Source organism: Gekko japonicus, unplaced genomic scaffold, assembly GCF_001447785.1.
Source record: "Gekko japonicus isolate JY-2015 unplaced genomic scaffold, Gekko_japonicus_V1.1 scaffold564, whole genome shotgun sequence".
In the NCBI taxonomy this organism is placed as follows: Eukaryota; Metazoa; Chordata; class Lepidosauria; order Squamata; family Gekkonidae; genus Gekko; species Gekko japonicus.
The window spans coordinates 785603-812219 of record NW_015169792.1 but is presented as its reverse complement, the minus strand read 5'-3'; the positions used below and the strand labels follow the sequence as shown (position 1 = coordinate 812219).

General features: G+C 43.4%; 1 protein-coding gene across 1 annotated transcript in view; it reads right to left on the bottom strand.

Moving 5' to 3' along the window:
- Positions 1-1866: 1866 nt before the first annotated feature.
- NR5A2 (nuclear receptor subfamily 5 group A member 2) overlaps positions 1867-26617 on the bottom strand; it is a 158842-nt gene continuing 134091 nt past the window's right edge. Inside the window, exon 6 of the mRNA XM_015417030.1 lies at positions 1867-2114. Within this exon, the coding sequence (XP_015272516.1) occupies positions 1867-2114 (248 nt within the window). The remainder of the gene's footprint in view (positions 2115-26617) is intronic.

Sequence of the window (26617 nt, the reverse complement as noted above, 5' to 3'; positions counted from 1 at the left end):
ATCGTCAATGGAACTTGGTGGGGTCCAGCCTTTGTCACGCCACCTTTGGCTTGTAAAATTCTGATACTGGTTTCCTGCCAGAATTCAGGTTTACTGGTCACATGAGATACATAATGGCCAACTGTCTATTTCAGAACAAGTCTGAATAACCCGAGGCCCGACAAGTTGAATGTAGCTTGCCAGCCATGAATTGTGGTCCTTGGTGGACTGTCATATATAGCTGTGGGCCACCCTCTGCTTGCAAGGTCACAAGTTCTGCAGGCCTGCTCTAACGCTAGCTATACTGTGTGTTCACATATGCTCCCCAGGCAGATAGTTTGGCCCTACATTCCAATTCAGAACATGTAGGAAAGCAAGGGTGAGGAGAGGAACTTATGGGGTGCCACCCACCACTCTTCTCTCACGGTAGAGACGTTAAGTGCCATCAAGGGGCTTTCAAGACAAGTGAGAAGCAGAAGTGGTTTGCCATTGCCTTCCTCTGCAGAATCCTCCTTGGTGGTCTTCCACCCAAGTACAGACTCTGCTTAACTTACAAGATCTGATGAGACTGGGTTATCCCTTGCCATCTTCCATCCCCTTCTCTCACACGAGATAACCAGTAATTTGTTTATTTATTTATTTATTTCATTTATACCCCACCTTTCTCCCCAATGGGGGGGGCAAGGCAGCTTACATTGTTATCCTTTCCTGTGTTTTATCCTCACAATAACCCTCTGGGGTAAGTTAGGCTGTGAGGGGTGACTGGCCCAACATCACCTAGCAAACTTCCATGGAGTGGGAATCTGAACCAGGTTCTCCCAGATTCTACCCCAACACTCCAAGCACCACACCACACTGACAATAAGGTATAAATGGAAATCTCTGGACTGTGTTACCTTCTTAAACCCAAGTACTTCAGTTTAACTAGGTTGCTGACTGACTGTGGTTAGAGATGCTGCTGCTTGAAATCCGAAGGGAAGTTCTTGTTTTTAAGAGGACTTCTGAAAGAATAAATGGTATCCACAAGCTTATTTGGCACTAAAAAGCTCTGAGAAGCCATTCCAGCAATGTTTGAGCTGCTACACTGGAAACACGGTTCAAAGATGGTTGCCCAGTCGTGACACTTGTGGCCATTCCTCATTCCATCATCAGCAGAAGGATACTGCCTGACCAAACAACATGAACACAATGACACCCCCCCCCACTTTGGAAACATATTAAGAATGCCAAGCTAACATACAAACAGATCCCCCCCTCTTCGTGTTAACTGTTTGCAAGCCTGAGTTACAGATAGTCCGAAAACCAGGCTTTATTTCTTTTGTTTTGGTGGTGCTGCTATTTATACTGTGGATGTGGCCAACCCCAGATCTTTATTACAGACTGGTGCCGTATCCTTGCTTGAAGAAGAGAGAACAGTTCTTGGAAGGATGGCCCAAGGAGGCTGCAATTTTACATCCTTCAGAGGTGTTTGCAGTCCTGCTAACCATTGAAGGAACTTAGTGCATATAAATCCCCTCACCTCTTAATAACACAGACAGAAGCTGTTCTGAAATTTGTATCAAGTGGTAACTGACAAAAGTGTAACTTACAAGATCCGTTAGTCCTTTTTTGTTTGTTTAATGTCAGCAATGGTATCCACTTCCTTTCCAGCCAGTGATGAAGTCCTATACATGTTCCTTTGGAGAGACCGTGTAGCATTTGATTCACAGTTTGCAATACAAATACCCTGATACATCACTTATTTACTATTAAGTACTTGATTATTATACCATTTTTTTTGCAAAGTTCTTTTAAATCCAAGTTCTTTTAATTAGGGTTGCTCGGAGCAGTTCAGAGTATTTTTTTTTCTTATCTTTTCTCAAATGCAGAAGCTGAACAAGGATATAATTATGCTCTTTTTGCATGCAGCATTTCAATGAGGAGGTTATTACATGGCACGTCCCCATTCAGGTGTTTGTAGTAGAGGTATTCTTCAGCCTGCATACTGATCGCTCGGATTTCCGGGAGCCGCAGGAGAAGCTGCCCAAATTTGTCTGTCTGCTGCGGGTAGTTGCACATAGTGTAGTCCAGCAAAGCAGTGTTTACTTGTTCTTGAACACCTTCCACCAGCTGGAAGTTCTCTAGATTTTTGACATCTGCATGAACAAAAATTAAAAAAGATACACAATCATAATATATAACTTTATTGTAAAGATGATAAAAACCCATGTTTTACTTCCTGTTTACTAAAGTGGTGTTTTTCTCAATGATTGCCTTTTCCTCTTGACAAAAGGATACTTTACACACTGCTGAATATTCAGTAAAAACCCCTCTGCCAAGTTTCCTGGGAAAATGATCACAGCACAGCTTTAGTGGAATGTCTTGTTGAAATTCTGCATATACCTCAGATCAATTAGTCACCAATGGATTTTGAGCAAGGTCAACTTTCCTCACCCACCCCCCTGCCATACCTTACAAAGGGAAAGGCTGAGGATTCCTAACACCAAGGACTGTAATATATTGCCAGAAAATGAGTCCCTTGAGGAAGACGTAACTTTAACCCAGTATATTACACAACTCATATAATTCTGTATTAATTTTTCTGACCCAAGGTGAAATCTGTGTCCAGGGTATGATGCAGTTAATTCTAATAAAAATGACAGGGTTCTTGTTTCTTTTTGACATTTGCTAAATTATTCTGAAAGCCTTTGACTTGTCTTACCCTATGCTAATGAACCATCTGGTACACTCCAGTGACTGCCAAAATAACCTGCCTGACCCGAATCCCTCAAAAATATTTTTCCTCTTTTGTTTTCTTTCTCTTGTCATTTAAGCAGATTGAATATGTGCACACACACACAAACACACACACTACTGATATATTTCCTTTCCTTGTTTTTGCATGATTTTGACTGTAATCCTAAAACAAAGGCTTATAGAAGTAAAATAAATTGTAATTTGTTTTCAAATGCATCAGCACCAGCATTCTATTGCAACAGATTGGATCCTGCGTATCTGCTCTTCTAGTTGGTCTGAAGCAGCAGAACAATATTTGAGTCCAGTGGCACCTTTAAGACCAACAAAGTTTTATTCAAGGTATGAGCTTTCATGTACATGCACGAAAGCTCATACTTTGAATAACCAATCAACCAACCAACCAACCAACCAACCAACCAACCAACCAACCAACCATTATTAAAATGGTCATAGACCAGCACAATACCGTGAATAAAATTTTGTTAGTCTTAAAGTTGCCACTGGACTCAAATTTTGTTCCTCTAGTGTTTCCCTCTTGGGCAAGGAGCCTTTCCCTGACACCTCTTGCATAAGAGGAAGGCTCCTACTGCTGGTGGAAAGCACTGGCAGAACAGATCTGCAGGATCAAACCCACTAGCTCAATTCAGTTTTGGAGCAACTACTTGCATTTGGTTGCAACAGAGATACCCGGTTACCACCTGGAGAATGAGCATTTGCCTGTAAGTGCACCAGTCAAATTAGAAATCAGGTACCAGGTATACGGCTGCACAACTTTCTATGAAGTTACTTGGATGTAATTTTCATTGAAGTGAACAGCACTTACTTGTGTAAGCATGCAAAGGATTGGCTGTTATGAGGGTTTGTGCAAATTAGCTCAAAATTTGAATTGTGATCAAAGGACTTCTTGTGTCTCCAGTGTCAATGATGCTTTACAAAAATAAGTGGTTTATTGACAATAGTGGGTTGGATCCCAAAGATAATGTCCCCTAATGTATGGTACTTCCATTAGCAGAACAGAACTTTCTTGCCTCCCCCTCCCACTGTAGACCATTGATTTTCCAAAATGCTGCTCTTGGGGAACATGGTCCCCCAGGATTATGTGAGGACTAAATCACAGATCTATGGCAGGGGAATGGAATATTGACACAAATCACTCACCCTTCCATTAGCACAAATTAGGGGCTTTTCCTCATTTTCATTTTCCTCACTTGTAATTCCTGTTTCTTTGGTGGTGGTGGTGGTGGGGGGGGGTTGTGTGTTTCTGTTCTGTACTTGTTTTGCTCCCTCAAGTGGTCAATTTAATATTACACTGGTTTATGTCCAGTATAACTCACTGTAGATTTAAACTGCAGGTTCTTATGCCAGACAGAGGGAGCAAAATGAGAATGCGGAAATGCCCTATCATTGGGATCCAACCAATTACTTGATTTTGTTCATGGAAGTGCACAGTTGGATACAAGCCATGCTGTTCTTGGACTGAATCAATAGAAGTAAGTTGACTTTTGCAGCACATTCCTATTAATATTTACTGGGCTATTTGGAATGTATGGGAGTATCCCCACCTTGCAAATAAGCCTGCAAAAGTTTATATTTAATTTTGTAAAATCTTGCTTCTCTGAAGCTCAAAGCAGCTAATAAACTAATTGAAAATTAAATTATTTCCAATAAGAAACATATGCCAACACAAAACATGCAGCAACTGCAAACAATCCCCCAAAATTCTAGATTGCAAATGCCCTCCTCAATAGGACTCTTCTGTGAGCCAATTGGAAAACAAGAAGGGAGGCTTTATATTCCTTGTCCTGTCTGACTATGCTAGTCTACTCACACATAATGATCTAAATCACAACTGCCCTTTGGACTGCCTGAAATAAATATGCAAACCTCTTTTCCACTTTACAAAAACTTTTCTAGTGGTGATTCTTACTTGGCACAAGTTATCAGGTATAAGTGGCTATTTGCAAATGGGCTAATTGGACTGTTGCATCTTCCACTGCTACACAATTAAATTAACTCTGGTATTCTTTTTAATAACACAGACTTTATTTTTAAATATAGATTGTAAGTCTACTGTTTACTAAGGAATAGTGGCACCTATTCCAAGTGGGTTGTGCCCACTTGTCTATATGCCAAACTCTCATAAACAATCTACCAGATTAGAGCCCGTTTGGTGTACTGATTAGGAGTGTGGACTCTAATCTGGGAGAACCGGGTTTGATTCCCCACTCCTCCACATGCAGCTGCTGGTGTGATCTTGGGTCAGTCACAAGTTCTCTCAGAGCTGTACTCTCAAGGGCAGTTCTCGGAAGAGCTCTCTCAGCCCCACCTACCTCCCAGCTGTGTCTGTTGTGGGGAGGGGAAGGGAAAGGAGATTGTAAGCCACTCTGGGACTCCTTTGGGCAGTGAAGGGTGGGGTATAAATCCCAATCTCTCTCTCTCTCTACCATGCCACAGGGTTAAATAGACTCCAACAGAATAGCCTCCAAAATCTTATTTTTCTTCTTACCATTCCTGAATGTAACTCCTTATACAAGGGGTGCAGATCAAAGTAATGTCATTGTATTAAGAGCTTGAATCTAATTCTAGGATTATTTTTTCCTTCTTTCTCCCTCTGCCTCAGAAAAAATATGTGGGATCCTGCCCAACATTTCTGCTGACGGAAAGAACACTATTTCTGCTGATTTCCTCTCTCCTGTGATCTCCAGCTGCCCCCTCATGCTTTCCTCAGGGGTCCCTCATTCCCCAGGAGCAACATTTCTGGTGGCAGTGGGAGACGAGAATGTTACACTCAATGGGTGGAAATACTTTCATTAGCTATAATTTTGGGCAAGATCCAAACCAAAGATTTCCATCAACATTGGGATCAACTCTTCCATTCTTTCCCAACCGACTACAGATAATTTGATAATTTGATATACAACTGATTAATTTATCCCAAACATTTATTTTATTTATTTTTTAAGATGTAGTGCCTCTTGCTGCCTGAAGGCTTAAGACTGATACCAAAAGCAAAACAACAACCCAAGTTGGTTCACTAGAATTAACTGATTAAATCATCCCACCTTTTACCAAAGATCATTATATACAAATATGCCTAACATATTCAGAAGGTGCTCAGGCTTGGACTTTGGTGGATTTTCCTTTAAGCTATAATGAAGGGAACACCTAATTAATTATAACTGAGGCACTTGGAGCCATAGAATACATTCAGTATACCATTTCCATATAATCCTACCTCTTGTGGAAGCAGGCATGCCTGAGGGGCATGGATCATACCCAAATGTCTAATAGTTATTTGTATGATGGGCTCAGTGAAATATTATAACCCACCAAAAAGCACTGAACCAAATTATTTTTACTAAATGTCAATGTTATATAATGTAACTAAAATTATATATATATATATAGAATTTAAAATTAAATTTATATTTAAAACTAAGTATATTGTAAGCTTTTATATATATAAGCTTAGAATATATTTACAACTGCACTGGCAACTAGTTACTTCAGACAAATTCCACTTATGACAGCCTTAAAAGGCCTTCATAGTTATCAAACTGCATCTCCTATTGTATGTCCATGCACCCGTTAGGTTCCTCAGACAGCCTTCACCTTGAGGTGCCTTTTTAAGATTGTCCAGATGACAAAAGATACATGGCTTTCTCTGTGGTAGGCCTTGTCCTCTGGAATGGCTTCCCAGAATGGGTATGGAGGACATTTTCACTGACAGCATTTAGGAAGGCGTGCAAGTCAGTTATATTTCAGGGAGCTTTGAGTAGAGGGTGAATGAACAGCTTTGGCAATTTGGGCTGCACTTTAAGTCTGTGCATTTTTAATTTGTGCCTTGGTTTATTCTTTTTTTGGGGGGAGGTATCTTATTTTTGGCCACCAAAGGAGAAGGGAGCACTCACTAGAAAAGACCCTGATGATGGGAATGAGTGAAGGTAAAAGAAGAAGGAGACGGCAAAGGATGAGATGGTTAGACAGTGTTATCGATGCAACAAACATGAAATTGGGCAAACTCTGGAGGACGGTGGAAGACAGGAGGGCCTGGCGTGATGTGGTCCATGGGGTCGTGAAGAGTTGGACTCGACTGTGCAACTGAACAACAAATCTTTTTTTTATTTCTCAATAGACTCTGCATTGTGAGCTTCCTTGAGTCTAAGGAAATAAGGCAGGGTATAAATATTGTAAATCAATCTATCAGTCATTGATACCCAAAAGTTTTCTCCCAAATAATTGTGTCTGGGTGTCTCACTTGTGTCAACTCACGCTATTGAATTGATGTAAAGGTTTGTGCTGCTTCTTGTGATTGGTCTAGCCAGGCCTTAGAATCAAGTAGTTTCTTATTTATATTTCATGGTGCTGAACATGTTCATATTTAGAAACCAATTACTCTTGCTGTTAATTCCCACACCTTGTGTTTCTGCACCAAGCAATATCAGCAGCAATTGAAAGGGTATACTTGAAGAGATGGTGTAGATGATCTCAGAATAGGCTGTGGCTGGTCTGGAGGTTTTATTCATTCATAAAGGATAGGGTCTGTTTGAGATCATTGTACTAGACTAGAGGCTTATTCAATTGGTTTTACAGCCATTGACAGAGCCAGGTGGGTACCTGTGTTGGTCTGAAGCGGTAGAACAAAGTTTAAGCTCAGTGGCATCTTTAAGCCTGGCAAAGTTTTATTCATTGAGCATTGACAGTAGATGATGAAACCAAACCTTGGAAAAACAACCCAAAGCACCTCTAGGGAGATGATTATGAGGCCTTGCATCCATGATGGAGGCTCAGTTGCAGTGTCCAGTGCCCTTATTTCATACTGGAATGTATTCATCATACTTTTGTCATAGAATAAAGTAGTTTGTAACAGTCTGCTTTTAAAAAATAGTAAGATGGTGAACACCAGTTTTCCAGCTACACCAACACCGAGTAGAATATGTTAAGTAAATATATATCTGGTGTCTCTTATGAAGACAAAGAGATCAGAGTAAACTAAAATAAAAATTGAGTTTGACTTGTTAAATGTTGCATTTAAAAATGACATCTCTAATTGGTTGTGCATTAAACTGCATATTAAGTGATCATTTTGATCTCCTTCGTATTGTGTGTATGAAAGGGGTGGGGGGGAGGAGAAAGAAAACCTCCCTGTTGTGGATGCTGAAAAACATGTATCAGTTGCTGCTGTTGCAGGACAGGCATTTGATTTATTAATGGAAAATTATTTACCTTCAGGGGAAAAAAGCTCTATTAACAAAAATAGAAGGGAAAAAAAAACCCTAATGGCAAATGTTGGGGAAATACAAATGCATTGCCAGCAGAACTCCGCTAATGTCAGAAGTGCCGCGAAATCAAATCTGTAACTTTAACAAGACAATCTTTGAATCTTTAAACAACAGTTCTGTTAATATCCAGGTGCCTTATATGTCTAAGTACAGAACTGAGAATTCCTACTCTTAAGTATAACTTAAGAAATCAGCATTTCTGAGGTTTAAAAAGGTTTGTACAATTAAAAAGGAGGGAAATAGCTTCTTTCTTTCCATATAGCCTTTCAAATCCTAACAACAAGGAAAAAAACATTTTGTGTGTTGCTGCAGTAAGTACCAATCTCTTATCTCTTCTACTTTATTCACTCAGGGACTAATTATCAACTTTTTATATGAAACAGTCTTACTGTGTGCTCACAGTGGGGCGCATTTCTTTTCCCATCCTTATTGGAGAGTAAACCCTGAGGTCTTGTAGAATATATTATATTTTGTACAAGTACTTGCAATAGCATTTCTGTCAAACACAGAATTTGTCTCCTCCATAGCTTATTTCTGAAGATAAAGTCTAAAAAAAAATTAGAGGTGCCACTAGCAACTCCGCAGTTACTCTAAAGGTTTGTCAGCATTCCCTTTAAAAATTTTAATGGTTTATCCCTCTACCATAGAACTGCGACTTTAGCTCAAACTTTGCATACAAAATTCAGCTTGAACAGAGCACGTTTGCATCTTTTTAAAAAAATGGGTCTGGCCTTTAGAGGGGGAGGAATATAAAAATATTTAGGTTTCAGAGAGACTTCCTCTACTCATATTCTAGACATGAAAAACTGAAATTTGGTGCACTATTAGTCTATAGAGAACACATGCTGGTTTGGGGATTTTCAAAAGGAAAAATGAAAGGGAATGGGAGATTTAACTTTGAAAAGTGGTTACTATGTACTTTTCAAAGAAAGTTAAATTAATTTTTATTGCACAACATGGATATTTTACTGGGTGCATGCAATGAATGTGTGACCCACACAGTCTTGCATCTTCATCTAGATTGGAGTGAAGTTCAGTGATGAAGTGCCAGTGATGGTCTTCACACATGCCACATGCCTCCACAGGAACCAGATCTCGAGTAAAGAAGGAACAATGTTGTGAAGGTATTTCCATTTAGATGTTGCTCTGGAGAGATAATTCCAAGAAAACAGGTTGGTTTAGAGATGTTAGTTAGTCGAATGAAGACCAGAACATCAAGTAACAAGCGGCATGTGTGAATGGATCATCAGAGAGAGTCAGTGTAGTACTGTAATTTGGGTGATGGACTAGGGACTGGGAAACCCAGGTTCAAATTCCCACTGTGCCAAGGCTATTTATCCACTACCTGGGCTATTTATTCACTATCTCTCAGACTAACTTACCTTACAGGGTTGTTATGAGGATAAAATGGAGCAAAGGAGAATGATGTGCACTGCCCTGAGCTCCCTGGAAGAAAGGCCGAATAAATTTACTAAATAAATAAATAGGTCACGTGATACAGACTGAAATTCCAAGTCACTTCAAGTCAACTTTCATGTCACCTCAGGCACAACTTCTGTATTGCATCACATCAATACATAGCAAATGTTTTCCAATGAAGTCTGTTCATGTATTCAGCTGTCAAGGTTTCATAGATTAATTGATGATAAATCAGCATGTGTGAACCAGTTCTAAGTGACTTCAGAACTGCAATACAAAGACATGCAGGTCCATCAAAAGATGCAAAATTTGTGGAAATCCGAAGCCATGGGAAAGAAATGGAAGTTTTGGGGGAAACTGAAATATTTACTTTCCTATCAACTTCTTTACTGATTTGACAACATAAAACACACTATTTATAACTTAATTAGCCTATAAAATTGTACTGTTTGGCATATTTATGGAATTTAAAAGTACAAGTGTGTTCATTTTTTCTAAGAAAAATTGCATATATATCCACTACTTGAGAAACAGTTGTAGACTGCTGTACCCTGTGCTACCATAACACATGGAGCTTAATTTTTGCCATTGGAGAGATAGGAAATAATAAAAGTTGAAGGTAGAAAACAAATTCTGTAGTAATCAAAAGAAAGTGTATTCTTTAGATTGAGACTCTCTCATCAGTTGTAATAGGCAGGACTGCCAGCATGTTTGGATATTAAGCTAAGCTTTACAACATTGAAAATACCGAACTCAATGTATTATAATTAAACACATCACACCATCTGATCAGTATGCATGGAAATGATCAATATATCTAATTCTCAACTTGGCCAGATCTGTGGATACTTAAACCCAAAGGTTGGAGGTATGAATAGACAAGACAGATCTTTCAACAAACCTGAAAAACATCCCCGATTTGCAGAAATTGGAGGGTTAACCCCTCCCCAAATAATAGAAGCAATGTCTGTAGCACGGGGAGAAGCAGGGCCTTTCCCAGGGCTGTTTTAGCTCAATGGGGCGAGGCCTGATAGCAACCACTGGCTGACTTGCTGCCCCCAACTTGCATGACTCACCCAGGCCTGGCCACATGCTACAAATCAACACCAGCCACCCCAGAAAAATCAGCAGAATGTTGTGATTACAATTTCAGACTAGGATCTGGGAGATCCAGGTTCAAGCCACTACTCTGCCATGGAAGCTCACAGGGTGACCTTGGGCCAGTTGCACATTCTTAGCCTACCTTACTTCACATGGTGGTTTTGAGGATATAATTGAGGAGAGGAGAATGATGTCGGTTGCTTTAGGTCCCCATTGTGGAGAAAGGTGGGGTATAAATAGGGCTGCCAAATCCCCCTGGGGGGCGGAAATCCCCCCGCCCCGGGGGGAACCTTGCCCCAGCGTGCATGTCACAGGGAAGTGACGTTATGACGCCGGGCACACTGGGGGTGGGGCCACGGCCATACAAGGGAAAACTCTATGGTTTTCCCTTGTATGGTCGTGGCCCCGCCCCCAGTGTGCCCAGCGTCATGACGTCACTTCCCTGTGACGTGCATGCGGTGCGCGCACCGGGAGTCGTGCAGGAGTCCCCCGCCAGCAAGGTAGGTAACATTTGGCAACCCTAGATATAAATGGAGTGAAGGCATTGTCAATTAAGACAGTTAAACTCTCAAGTTTGGTCCAGGTTTGATTTAACTGATAATAAATAGAACTGTTGAACTGTTTTGGCTGTTGATATAGCTTGTTTCTCCTTTGTCATTTGGGCTCTCAGAGAATGGACAGGGTTGGGAGGTGACATTGATTTTTCAAAAGTCTGATGTTTTCTGAGGATGGTGCTGAGATATCAGGGCAAAGGAGATCAAAGCTGTTGCTTGTGTAGATAGCTGAAATGATTGGGTCAGCCTCACAACACTTAGCAGCAAAGAAGTAATTGATTCTCCCTTGCTTTGGAGTAGGCATCAGCTGTCCTGAGCTAAAACACACACCTTGATTTGCCCGTTTCTGAAGTAAGGACCACAAAGGTTAGCACAGATGTATGGAACTGTCAAAACATACGTCGCACATTATTAACACGTAATTAAAACATGCACAACAAGAGCTTCCAAATAAATCAATAAACAATCAATAAACTGATATAAGGTTTAAAACTTCAGAAAGTTAAAAAAAATATTTTGTAGACCTCTATCGCCACATGGTAGGCTTTAACACCTCCCAGAGTGTTTCCCATCGCACACTAGGTGGTGCCCAAGACAACAAGGCAGTGAGCTTTGATGACTCCTCATATGAGTCATACATTCCTAGTTTCTGATTATGATGGAATGTATAAAGGTAACTTAAGAGGCCCAAGATCAAGCCCCATGCTAAAACATTAGCTTTTTCTAGTCCACTAGGATTCCAGAAGTGTCCCCCCCCAATTTACTTGGTATGGAAAAACTATCTCTGTTCACCCACAGAACTCCTATGATGAAAACATTTTCTCTCATTCTAAACATCCACTGTGGCTGAGGCAGGCAAACGTTTGGGGGTGAAGTGCTGCGGAAAATGCACCATCAACCTGTGAAGATGTTGGTGTGCTGGCAAAGAAAAGTGGGGTGGAGAGAGAAGGGTTGCGCTTGACTAGTAGGGTTGCCAAATATAAATTATGTACCGGCGGGGGAGTGTCCTCTCGCTCTGGGAGCTGGCCGGGAATGCGCGCGCGTGCCGCCGGAACATCACCGGAAGTGACGCACGATGTGGGGCATGTTGGGGGCGTGGCCACGGTCTGGGCCACACCCCCCAATGTGCCCTACGTTGTGCGTCACCTCTGGTGATGCAGCTTCAGGGGGTGGGGTTCCCCCCGGGGCCGATTCTGTCGCATCGGAAATCGGCCCTCCAAAGCGGGGGATTCTCCGCCCCCCGGGCCCATTTGGCAACCCTATTGACTAGACATGCTGGCAGCAAGCAAAGCCCCAGTGGTGCTTCATCCCAGGGATTCCCCTCGGAGGTGACAGGTCGCTGTGGGGGTCTGGGATGCAATGATAGGCCCAAGCCATGCCTGTTACCTTCTCCTGCATCACTGTGCCCTGCAATCCTACCTAGAGTTGCCAAGTCTGGGTTGGAAAATACCTGGAGACTGTGGATCCAGGAGAGGGCAGGGTTTGGGGAGGGGCCTCAGCATGGTACAATGCCATACAGCAGGGGTGTCGAACTCATTTGTTATGAGGGTCGCATCTGACATAAATGAGACCTTGTTGGGCCGGGCCATGTGTGTCATAAAATGTAATGCCAGGTATTGGAGATATAAACTTTATAAAGGACAGAAAGGTTTTTTTTTTTACTAAAAATAAAATCACGCTGAAAACATCAGCACTCTTGCAATATTTTGTTTATTTAACAGTGTCTGACAACGGACAACTCTTGCTCTGAATTATTGCACCAAAATGTCTGTGCTGTTGCAAACTTGAGTATGCTGTTCAGGTGTATATCTGTAAGCTGCAAACCTACAATGATGCAGCAGCAGCAGAACTGGAAGAAGAAGCAGAAGATAGCCAGTTCCACTGTGGGCCTGATAGAAGCCCTCCAGGGGCCTGATCCAGCCCCCGGGCCACACGTTTGACACCCTTCAAAGCAGTCATTTTCTCCAGGGGAGCTGGTCTCTGTCAGCTGGAGATCAGTTGTAAAAGCAGGAGATCCCCAGGCCGCACTGGAGACTGGCAACCCTAATTCTACCAGTGCCTCGCTTGGGTGGAAATCTGGCCCAGGGTACCAAGCAAAACGGATTGGTTTGCTGTTGTCAGGTCACATGCCAGGATCTGCCTACTTTTGCTTTATGGTATAGGCACCATGGTTTGGATCCCACCTAGTTTTCTGCAGGCTCAAGGGGGGGGCGTGATTTTTGTCAAAAAAAACCCCCCCATGATTCCTCCTAAACTATTCCTCAGGATCTTTTGCCCCCCAGGAGCAGCATTTTGGAGTGTGTTTTGGGGCTTCCGTGGGAGGAAAGAATCAGTGGAAATCCTCCAGAAATCTAGGTGGAATGCAAATCCACACATCACCATAGGACTCCATTTATCATTTCATAACAGTGGATACCCACTCTATGTAGCTAGGCCTGTGTTTCCATATTAATTCATTCGTTCATTTAGCTCCACGCAGTGGGGGGGGGAACCCTTTCCTCAATGGGTTGGGCCATTGTTCATTACCCTGTAATAGTTCACCGTCTTTTCCTTGTCTATCATTTCTCAACTGTTGCAACCCTCTTCAGTCATGCACAGCAGGGACACTCTATGTATGTAGATGAAATAGGGCTGCCAACTCTGGGTTGGGAAATTTCGGGAGATTCAAGGGCAGAGCCTGGGGAGGGTGGAGTTTGGGAAGGGGAGAAATCTCAGTGGGGTGTAATACTACAGAGTCCACTCTCCAAGGCAGCTGTTTTCTCCAGGTGAACTTATCTCTGTTGTCTGGAGATCAGTTGTACTTCCAGGAGATCTCTGTGGCCCACCTGGAGGATGGCAACCCTTAGAGGGAAGTGGAATCTTGCCTATTGGCCCCATCCCCCAGACATCCAGATTAATGTCTGTAGTGAGCTCCATACACATAAACGTATAGGCTTTGAGTGTGCAATCAGATGCACTTCAAAAAGCAGGATTTTATTCACACATACATAGCCTCTTGCATACACTGCATCCATGTAGGGCTCTCTGCAAACATTCACATGTATGTGTAAACATCTGGGGGGGCAGGGACCGTGGGCAAGATTCTGCTCCCCTCTTTGTGTTTTAGGCTTCCAGGAGCAGTGCTTTAGGGGGTTACTATCGCAAAATCCTAGGAGAGCCCCCCCCTTACAATAATAGGAATTTGAAGAATATTCTTTATACATGTGACATGGAAATGGAGAATGGCTGGAAATGGAAAATAATATGGGATCATGAATATTGCTAGCTGTTGCTAAACTTTCCCAGAGTAAAAGACCAATGGGGAAAAAAGGACAAGGAATTTAGCAGGCAGTTTGAGACCCAAGTGCCGCATGATGGAGTGAGCTCCCATCTCTGGTTCCAGCTCCTGCCAACCTAGCAGTTTGAAAGCAAGAAATTGCAAGTAGATAAATAGGTACCACTTCGGTGGGAAGTTAAGAGCGTTCTGTGTGCCTTGGTGTTTAGTAATGCTGGCCACATGACCACAGAAACGTCTTCAGACAGTGCTGGCTCTTCGGCTTGGAAATAGAGATGAGCACCGCAACCCTAGAGTCAGATTCGACTGGCTTTCAAGCAAGGGAAACTTTTACCTTTACTATCAACCAGCCATCTGATGACCACCATTTTCTGTGTAAAGAAATGGGCAATGACCCTTTCTTCCTTGAAGTTCACTCAGGCCTGTAGCTACAGTGGGGCATCTTGGGGCTAGGCCCCCTGACTTCCAATCCAGCCAAGGGCCCCCGAGCAGTGGCAGGTGTGGGGAAGGAGCCCAGTATTCCTGCACAGCTGTCTGGCATGAAGGGCCAGCTACGGTGGCTACATGGAGCCAGATGGCACCTCTCTATTTCCCCCAGGAACGGAATTAAGTTACTTTTAATTCGATTAGCCAGTGCACCCTAGGAAATTTAAATGCCCCTGACTTTAAAAAATCCTGGCTATGGGCATGGGTTCACTTAAGTTTTTAAAAACCACACAAGTGGGCCCAAAGTGGTATGGTGCACCAAAGTTTTGACACTGGCCTAGGACCAAAAATGGCAGAGTAATTTTCTATCCCTGTCTCTTGACTGTGGACATAAACTATTTTGAAGTTCATTGGAGTGTCAAATAACAGATCCATTGTTTTAGAAGTCTGGACTTTTTCAAGTGCGTTACAACAAGCAGTGCATTTCATTCATGCAGAAATAATAGGTTAGGCAAAATGATATTTTCTTTTAAATGCAGGATAAGATGCTTACAAAGTAGAGGAATGTTGGACTTATTGGTGTGAATCCCATTTCAGCTTCTAACTATTAAGGATAGCTAGAACTACAATTTGTTACAGACCAGTTCACAGCTGAAATAAAAGCACATTTTACAACATTTTATGGCATCAAGCTGCCAGGTGTACTGTTTAAAATTATGTTTATCTTCTTCTTCTTTTAAAGGCATGTAAAATGGTGCCTTCCTGTACAACAGATCCTCTATGCCTCTTTCCCTTTCCCTTACTAGATTGGAAACGCTTTGAACCAGGGATGCTTCTCCATTGGCATACAGACATGTGTATTTTGGACGGTCTTGTGCAATAAATTACTGCAAACCAGGATTCACATGGGCTAAAGGATTATTCCAGGGAATTTTTCAATCCCAAGGTTCAGTAGTTCGAACATGTCAAGAAATGCTAAAGATGAGCATACCTCTTAGCATACGCAGAGTACTTTTGTTTCACTGCTAAAGTAACTGTAATTTGCCCCACTGTGTGAGCAGGCTTCCATTCTCCAGTTCATTGAAGGGGACTCCTTGCTGACAGACTGCTAGTTGCTCCAGTGATGTGATGTAAATGGGGAAGTAAAAAAGTTCTTACCAGTAGGGAAGCTCTGCATTGGCATTAGAGTTTCTGCCACCTACAAGAGTCACAGAACTGGAGCTAATATCCCTGTTTGTTGCATAATGAGGGGTTCATAAGAACTTAGTCGACTTAAAAATGTTGGTTCACACAGATACTTAAATCTTAATTTTTATTATTTAAATATCCAAGGAAGACTTTTCAATAAAAAATGGCTAAGGATTCAGTTTCCATATGAAACTATATTTTGGAGCCATAAGAACTTCTCCGAAGACTTGAACATGAAAGATTAATGTATGGATTCTTTTATACCGAAGAAAGTCGATATTTATTTTTTTGCCATGATTCAAGCACAATTCTTCTTCAATTCTATGTCCGTTCATCAACATTCATCTATAAATGGGGAGAAAACCCCAAGAATATTTTAAAAACCCTTTCCTGAGGAAAGATATTCTGTCATCACTTTACAAAAGAGATATATGCTGTCTTAAGTTTGTATTTGACTTTAATTCAAGAACTTTTGTGGCATTTTCCCCCTTAAGTTTCCTTATGTTATTAGAATAAGATATGTGGTTTAGTTTGTTCAGGTGCCAAGTCCAGACTCCAGACTATGAATAAACCAGTGTTATCATATGAAAGAGAATTAAGCAGGCAGCTCCAAGTGGGGATATATTAAGCCAAATTTTAAGCTCCAGTTGTTGAATTTAGCTGGTACTAGATGTCTGGCTTGCCTGAGGATAAATTCAGCTAATCGAATGAGGAAAACAGCCTCAGGTATGATAAAATTTACAAGAGAGCTCAGTCAAATACTTTTTGTTATAAATACTAGCTCAAAGGCATTCTTCTGGTCTCTGGCACCAGGATGGTATTTGCATGTGATTATGGCATTTCAAGTTTTTATGAGATTAGTTAAAATATTCGTTTTGCTAATTACATCATGACAATGGTCTGGAGACTCTACTATACAATACAATACAGAGAAGGATTTGCAAAACTGTACCTTTTGACAAAAAACAATCGTGATTTATACATAGTGAAACTGCATCTGGTGATCTTACAGTCCACATCTGCAGTACATATTCTGCCAAGACAGTACATTCAGGCTAGTGACCCACAAGATTTGTTGAGGAGGTTAGTTGGGATGAGGCTGATTTAAAGATTGTTCTATGGGTTACTGCATCAGGGTGATCAGTTGGGTATCAGCTGGGCATCAGGAGAAATGCCCACCAGGAACCAGGTAAAGTGAAGTGGAGAATACTATTGCAAACTCAGTAGTCAAAAGTTGGTTTGATGCTGTGGTGGCATGTTCTTAGGATTAAGATGTCATATGGATGTGCACCTGTTGTGTTTGAGGATATGAGCTAGCAGCATTTCACCGTACCAGACAGTACAGTTAGGGAGAGCCAGCGTGGTGTAGTGGTTAAGAGCGACAGACTCTAATCTGGAGAACCAGGTTCAATTCCACACTCTTCCACTTGAAGCCAGCTGGGTGATGTTGGGTCAGTCACAGCTCTTTCAGAGCTCTCTCAGATCAAAAAAATAAGCCTAGCTCACCACCTAAAAGAGCTAGAGCTTCAGACTGCCAGACAATCTTAGGATCTCCTGGCTATACCAGACATCTGGTGGGGGGATCCTTGGTCCTTTCCGGGATCTTCTGCCACTAATGCAAAGCACACGTGGTGTGATGACATCATCTGGAAGTGACGTCATCATGTTATTGATGTTGGGAGGGGGGTGATGCTCTAGTTTTTCGATAAAACTCTATGGTTTGTAGCCGATTTTTACCATACAGTTTTGCCCAAAAACTAGAGCATCGCCCTGCAATGGCAGCAACGTGATGACATCACTTCTGGGTGATGTCATCACATTGCCTTTCGGGCCAGTTGGGGGTAGGATTTCCACCCATGCTGGCGGGGAAGCACCCTGCAAAAGTGGGGGTTTCCCTGCCTCTGGCCGGGGTCTGGCAACCCTACCAGCTCCACCTATTGCAACAGTATTTCTCTATATAATAATTCTGTTTTGGTGTGAATGCTCCACACGCTCCCACAGCCTTTGGCTCCCTCAGCTGCCACTCTGAAGGTCTGCCAATCCCTGGCTGCATTGCCTTGCTGCGTTGCCTCGGCCCCACCCACAGAGCCGGCAGCCAGCATCTCACCCTCAGTCTGGAGGGAGCCGGCGAAGGGGATGGATGCTCCACCGAGAGAGCAGCAACCCCTCCACGGAGGAGAAGGAGGCACACCTAGCGAGTGGTGGCAAGCAAGGGAAGCACTCACCTTTGCTGCCCCTTGTGGCTCCTCTCCCTCGGCTGCAAGGCCGGCACTTCATCAGGGTGATAGCTCAGTGGGCTGCACTGCAGAGAACGCTGCCCAGTGCCTTTCAAAGGCTTCCCCACCTTCCTTCAGCAGCGGCAGCAGTGCCAGGGAAGGTCTGGCCTAGAGGAAACGAGCTGTGGCTCCTGGAAAGCTGGACTGTCTCCTGAGGAAGACACTTCTCTAGGCTCCTGTGTGGGACTAACTGTGACTAACTGTCCCCTCAGTGGCTGTTGGTAGGCAACCAAGCTTGCATCTGTCAGTAAAATAAAAAGGACTTTCAGCATAACCCCCCCCACTGCCAGCTTGGCCACTTTCCTGTCAGAATAAACTTAAAACAGCTCTCTCTCCTTTTTGGCTCCACCATGGCTGGCTGGCTAATGAGGTGAGCCAGTGACCATCAAACCATTCTCTTCAACCCCTGCTGTGCGGCTGATTTTCTCCTAGGGTTGCCAAGCTCCAGGTGGGACCTAGAGATCTCATGCTGTTACAATTGATCTCCAGATGACAGAGATCAGTTCCCCTGGCGAAAATGGCTGCTTTGGAGGGTAGACCCTATGGCATTATACCTTGCTGAGTCCTTCCATCTCCCCTCCAATGCTGCCCTCCACAGGACGTACCCCCCAAATCTCCAGTTATTTCCCTAATCTGAGCTGGCAACTGTACTTTCTCCTCAGTGCCTGTTGCTAGGCAACCAGGTTCTGTCACTAAAAGGCCCTTTCCACGCCTATTTTGGCCTTTTGGAGAAAAACTAATTGGGGCCAGTCCTGATAGGGTTGCCAACTCCAGGTGGGAAATTCCTGGAGATTTCAGGGATGCAGCCTGGAGAGGGTGAGGTTTGAGGAGGGGTGGGACCTCAGACAGGTACAATGCCATAGACTCCACCCTCCAAGCCAGCCATTCCCTCATGGGAACCATTGTTGCCAATCTCCGGGTGGGGGCTGGAGATCACTCAGAATTACAACTGCTGTCTAGGAGGGAGGGGGAGGAGATGGAAAGCTGAAGCCAGGGGGCAGATAATGGTAGGCTGATGGTTGGCTGGGAGGGAGATAGGGTTGCCAACTCCAGGTTGGGGAATTCCTGAAGATTTGAGGAGTGGAGCCTGGAGAGGATGAGGTTTGAGGAGGGGTGCGACCTCAGACAGGTACAATGCCATAGACTCCACCCTCCAAACCAGCCATTCCCTCATGGGGAACCATTGTTGTCAGTCTCCAGGGGAGGGATGGAGATCACAGAGAATTACAACTGCTCTTCAGATGGCAGAGATCAATTCCCCTGGAGAAAATGGTGGACTCTGTGTCATTATACACTGCTGAGGTTGCCACAGCAAATAGACACTGAGTGCCCAAAGCCTTGGCACTCTCCCAAAGCCTGTTTCGAGAGCTCGTTGTATTTATTTTCACAATGGACCTTATTCCTAGTATCAAGTCAAGTCAAGTCAGACCTAGTATCAATATAATGATATTCTAGCATTGATTTTTTTTAAAAGGTTGCAAAAGCCCTGGTCACCCAGGAGATGGGGGGTGGCCACTTCTGGGGGACTGTGGCAGGGAAACTGTGGGGAAAACAGCCACATAGAAGCTCCATGCTTTATCTGCATCTGCATTAACAATGGGTAAACTACAAAATCCTCGTGTGGAAGCCCCATGCTCTTGTCCTTCCCCTTCCTGGAACCACAGTAAGCAAGCTTCTATTTGCCATGGCTTACAAACCACAGTGGTTTGTTTTTGGAGCATTCACACAACACAATCCTGTAATCTTCCACTTTCTGGTCCCATCCCCCCCCCCCCCCCCATCCTTATTTTGTTCTTTCTCAAACCTGGTTTGGTACAATCTTTCTGGAAAGAATACAGTCCAAACACAGTAGCAAGCCATCTGGACAGGAAGCTGTGCATTTTCAAAAGTCCCGCCCACATCAGTGCTGTTTTTCTTCTGTCAGTCACCCTCTGCTGCCAGTTTCCCTACCATACCACCAGAGGGCTTTTTGAGGGATTTTAAAAACAATCAGTAATTCCTACTGTGCCATAATGTTGAATGCTATATTACCACATTCTACTAGTTGCTCTGAATTCCCATATTCATAAAAAAGTAATTCCCTCGCCCTTTTTGTTCTCTGCAACCAAATGGGTTAGAGACATAACAACAACAATAAAGCTGCGTATTCATAGAAATGAGTCTATTGTGGCAATAGATCATTATAACATTATGCACAATAGCTAATAGCAATTACCTATTTTTAAAAATGCTTTCCTGTGGCACGGTGTGGGAAAAATGCTGGCAAAATGGTGGCTGATGGAAGAAAGTGCACACAAAATCCCACATGGCCACTCAGCTGCCAGTGCGAATGCTTCTGCAATTCTGGCAGTGATTACAGGCAAAAGGAGAGTCTTTGCCAAGAAAATGCAGCCTGAGATTACAAATAATATAAGATGATTCAGGAACTGACTAGCATTTGGTTTCTGACCAAACAAGGAGGAGGATAAAATCCTACATTTCTGATTTCTTAATGAGGCCATTAATGCCAAATTACTATCAATAATTTTATATAATGAAGAGGATCCAGTGATCCTTTTTCTTTTTACATGGGGAAAACATTTTGTGTGTGTGCGTGGGGGTGAAGAGTTGCCTGTTTGTTTTGTCTCGGTGCTGTGAATTGAATGCTTCTTTGAAAGGCACACCGGCCTTCAAGCCTTCAAGAGCAGCTTTCGTTGGTGTAGGAGGGAATGCAGTGGAAAACGGCAGGTGGAGAAATCTCAGGGTGCATTCAAAACACCACGTGCAGCTCTTTGGATCCTGACCAGTGTAAATTAAAAATGTATCCAGCTGCCTCGGGGGCATATGTCGTTTGCGTCTGAAGGACAGTAAATCCATACTGTAAATTTGTCTTGTGCACTCCGGGGCATGTTGGCAGGTTGCAACAGGAAAACCTGACCACAGAAACTTGTCACAAGACTAATTGTTATAGTAACGCTTTGCCTGAAGCACTATACTGCTTTTGAAAGAGCCCTACAAGTCCATGGAGCTACTCCAGAGGAAGTGGTTTATAGACCACAACCTGAGCATGGTATTTGTTACTGAGATAGATGGCAGGAGTTACAAAATAAAGTGACAGACTGACCTTTTTTCTTCTTCTTTTTTTGCAAAGTATCTTTTCTGTTCTGTATTTTCTCCCCAGATGTGACAGAAGCTTAACTCAGAGTTTGTATTTTTCGGCTTCCCTCATGTAATCACACAGAGACCCATGTGTTAAGATCCTAACATTTTCACCCTCTCTGTGTGAAAGCAAACATTTCCTTTATGCTCTTAAGGATGATGGGCCAGATGTTATGTTTCTCTATGGCAAGCGACATCATGGAGAATCCACATCTTTAAAGACTTAGCTCTATGTGCAATATGCACCTGAAGCTGTTGTGTAGTGGGTTTGCCCATTTGCTTCCATAGAGCGACATTCCCGTTGGGGTAGTCAAAGCAACCAGTCTAATGGACTGGGGTGACTGAAACAGTGAATTGTATGTAAGGGCATCCTTCATAATCACTGCATTTAAAAAAATGGAAGGTGGTAGCTTAAAAAGATTTAGTACTTTGAAGTTCTGTCAATGAAGAATGAGGCCCCGGTAACACGAAAGGTTTTGGGCCGGGAGAGGGACTGATCGGGGGCACAGCAAACGGGCGCAATCCCACTGCAACATTTGGGAAATGTTGCGCACCCGTCCCCGATCCAGCCCTGCCCAAAAAGCCTCAGCAAAACTAAACCACCTACCGAGGTGGACCTTTCAGCATGGCCACATCAAGCCCGGCCGTGGGATCGCCGGCGCGTCTTTCTGCCGGCGCATCCCAGGGTCCTGGCTGAACTGCGCATGCTCACACATGCACAGTTCGGCAGCCTCCCTTTCCGCACCGTGGCTTCCCCCGGCATCTGATCATGCTGGGGAGGGAATGCGCCGCAGCTCAGGGGATCAATGTGATCCCGCTGCGGCATCTCTATTTTGGTGCGGCTTCCAAAAGCCACACTTTGTCCGTGTGGCAGGGACACTTTGCCTTTCTCCCCCCCGTGTGGCAGGGACCACAGTAGTCTTTTTTGCTGGCTTAAAAATTGTAGTAGGTATAACACAACAATGCTGGAAAAGCCCTGGAAGGTGGGCAACTGAATAATGATCTCATGCAGAAGTCCCACCAAATCCTGGTGCCATTGCAGGGGGCAGAGAATGCAGAGCAAAACCTCCACGTGGAAACAATCTTCATCCATACCAGTTAATTAATTAACATAAGCAAGTTAAGCTTTGTGGATGCACTAGAGTAGGGATGAGCAACGGATAACCCAGGGACTGAGGCAGGCCCTTTGAGGAACATTTATTTGACACCACAATGGACCTAACAAATTGCAGTGCCAGAGTGGTGAAATAATTTATATAGGGGGGAAAAACAACAATGGAGGTTTGGTGTGTTTTCTGAATATGAATTGTCATTATTGGGAGGATATTTTCATGTTGAAAAGGCAAAGGACAATTGCCAACCTCCCTCTTGAGGAAACCTTTCAGGAATTCATGCTTTGGGGCCATGTGCTCCAGATTCATGAGCGCTTTATGACATGTAACTAATGCCAGCTTTGTTATAAAGCCACACTGTTCAAGAGGGAGATTGATCTGGAGCCTGGAACAGGGTTTGGATACTAGATAAATTGGTCAGGTCATCCACACATTAGTGCAGGGTTCTCCAATGTGGAGCCCATGGACCCAGTGGGGCCCTCCCCCCATACTTTCCCTGGCACCTGCCAAGCTTTTCAGAAAGTGCCTTCATAAGACAGTATTGACTGTCCTAATTCAATAGCAAGGTTTTTCCATGGATGCGATGGCAGCAGCTGCTACCGGAGAATGAGGACTAGTAAGGATCCAGGTTCGTGGTTCCATTCCCCCTTGAGGGTTTTTTAAAATCTTTATTTCCCCCTTTCCTTTCTTGTTTCCTCCCCATAGGCCTTCCTTCATTTAATTTTATTTCCCTTCTGCAATTGTTTTGCAAAGTGCAGCAACCATTGGGTTTTGTTCCACCCACAGTGGCAGCTATTTGGGGTGGCTTTCCTCACTCTCTCTCAAAATTCCAAAGGTGCTTGCAGGTTCAGGAAGGTTGGGGACCCTTCCATTAAAACATACTGGCCTGTGTATCATAATTCCACTCAGCAAAGTTTGAAGCCTTCCTCCAACTTAAATAGCTCTTCCGTGGTAGAAAGATCCACTGGAGAAAGGGAAAGGGTTAAAACTTTGGTGAGAGGAGAGGTAGGATACAGGGTACCAGGTTTATTCAACCTGTGACCCACCAAACTGAATGCAGCCCACCAGCCATGTATTGTGACCTACCAGCTGCTTAATAACCCTTTCTCCTTCTTGATCCCAGGCAGGCCACGTTGTATGGCTGGAACATATAATTATGCAGGAAGAACAGAGCAAAATGCTTTACTTTTTAACTTTCAAACGTTAAAGTGAAGAGTTAACAGAGGACTTAAATACACTTGGTTAAGTACTAGATCTCATTGTTTTCATTGCATGTAAATCCACAACTGTTGCTGGATTTAACCCATTCCATTTGCTTTGGTTTAAAAAAGAGGTTTATTGATCAGTAAGTTAAACTAACTTTACTAGCTTCTTTATCTTTTAATATGAGTCATGGGGCAAAGGCTTCTAGGTCAGAGTAGAACATATAAACTACCTCTTTAGGATTTTCAAAGGGTGTCTGATAAACACGTTAGGGATGTGCAGTTAGATAATAAGTAACCAAAAAATCTAATCCAAATAATACCATTTCTTTAATACAGTTTATATTGCTATTTTTTCAATAACTTCCAACATTTAATGGTGAAGAAAATGTTTCAGTCTTGGCTAATATTCTGATGCCTCATTGTCAGATTACTGGGTTCTGGACAGCAGGAGATACAGAGAAGCAAGAAAGTGAATCAGAAGATATTTGTCTGGCAGAGAAATCATCCACACACAAGATCTAGCAAATATTCCTACTGAACAGGGTTGCATTAAATTGGTATTTCTGTGCCTATAATTTCCACTTTCTATCAGTTATCACACTAAGTCAGGCTCTGAGAAGTGGGTTCTGATGTATCTATATCTATCTATCATCTATCTATCAATCAAATATTTTCTCGGGTTGTGCCTGTTAGACAAAATTTTGCTAGCCTTCGACAACATATTAAAACTTTGCTTGCACCTGCTATCAGACAGGCAGGGTTTTGCAAATGACATATGGGGATAGAAAAAGGCCTAGACTTTGCATGTCATGATCAATACCTGGAACAGCACTGTTACAAAAGATCAGTGTCCAATAGCATAAAGAGTTGACTAGGTAACCCATGACAGGAATGCCTGAACCAGTTCCCCAATCCTGGTGACCAGTGTGCTGTAGAGGTTAAGAGAGGTAACACTGATCTGGAAAACCAAGTTTGATTCCCCACTCCTCTGAGCCAAAATTACCCAGCAGGGGTTATGGCCTGAAAGACGTCCGCTTAGCCTCGACCAGGGCCAGAGTTTTTTTTCTGCCCTAGCCCCAGCCTGGTGGAACATGCTTCTAGTAGAGATCAGGGCCTTGTGGGATTTATTACAATTTTTATTTATTTATTTATTTATTTTTGGATTTATATCCCGCCCTCCCCGAAGGCTCAGGGCGGCTAACAGTGGGGCACATGTGCCAGAATTAAAACAAATAAAACAGTCTAAAACAATAAAACAATACAATACAACAACAAAGTGTCTGTGCAAGATGAGGTCGATCCTGATCGAATGGCATTGATCCCGCAACTTGTCATCCCCTCTCCTTCTAGGGTCACCTCGCACGCAGATGGAACCACATATTGGTGGTAGTGGTGCGATGCTGCATACCTATTGGTGGTGGAATTATAGTGGCGGCGGCTCCTTCTCGAAAGCCTGGCAGAAGAGCTCTGTCTTACAGGCCCTGCGGAACTGAGAAAGGTCCTGCAGGGCCCGGATCTCCTCCGGGAGCTCCTTCTACCAGGTAGGAGCCGCCACCAAAAATGCCCTGGCTCTAGTAACAGCAAATTTCACATCCCTGGGGCCTGGAATTTTCAGGAGATGTTGACTCCCCGACCACAGTGCCCTTGGGGGAACATATGGGGAAAGGCGGTCCCTTAGGTAAGCCGGACCCCGGCCATACAGGGCTTTAAATTCCACTGAGACTGTAAAATGGAGCTGTTCTGCCAGGCCTTTGGTTGAGACAGCAGTCGTCTAACCATTTTGGCCTTCCCTGTTCCCACTGCCCACATTGTTGCAGTGCTCATAGTGCTTGTTACGATTTGTCCTGCTCACAGACACAAACAAAGCATCACCGCAGGAGGCACTATGAGTTTGCCTTGATTGATCGCCATCTAATTTGATTGGACCATAACTTGATTTTAATTTTTTATCTTTTAATGTTAAACATGTTAAATTTGTTTGTTTCTTTAAATCCCAGTGTGTTATTATTATTATGTTGCTGATTGGAATGCTGTGATCCTCCTTGAACTCACTTGTGGGGGAGGGGGGGATATAAGCCTAATAAATCAAATCAGAATCAAATCAATAGGAATTTGAATTTGGACCTCCCAGATCCTAATAAGAACATAAGAACATAAGAGCATAATGTTGGATCAGACCAAAGGCCCATCCAGTCCAACACTCTGTGTCACACAGTGGCCAGAAATACCAGGTGCCATCAGGAGGTCCACCAGTGGGGCCAGGACATTAGAAGCCCTCTCACTGTTGACCCCCCCTCCCAAGCACCAAGAAGACAAGAGCATCACTTGCCCCAGAGCCCCTATCTATACCTTGTGGCTAACAGCCACTGATGGACGTCTGCTCCATATGCTTATCTAATTCCCTTTTGAAGCCGTCCATGCTTGTAGCACCCACCACTTCCTGTGGCAGTGAATTCCAAGTGTTAATCACTCTTTGGGTGAAGAAGTACTTCCTTTTATCCGTTCTAACCGACCGCTCAGCAATTTCATGGAGTGCCCACAGGTTCTTGTATTGTGAGAAAGGGAGAAAAGTACCTCTTTCTCTACCTGCTCTATCCCATGCATAATCTTATAAACCTCAATCATGTCACCCCTCAGTCGTCGTCCCTCCAGGCTAAAGAGCCCTAAGCGCTTTAACCTTTCCTCATAGGGAAAGTGTTCCAATCCTTTTATCATTCGAGTTGCCCTTTTCTGCACTTTTTCCAAAGCTTAAAAAGCTTCACTTTTTAAGGTGTGGTGACCAGAACTGCACACAGTATTCCAAATGAGGTTGCACCATTGATTTATATAGGGGCATTTTGATATTGGCTGATCTGTTTTCAGTACCCTTCCTAATGATCCCCAGCATAGCATTGGCCTTTTTGATTGCAGTCACACACTGTCTCGAT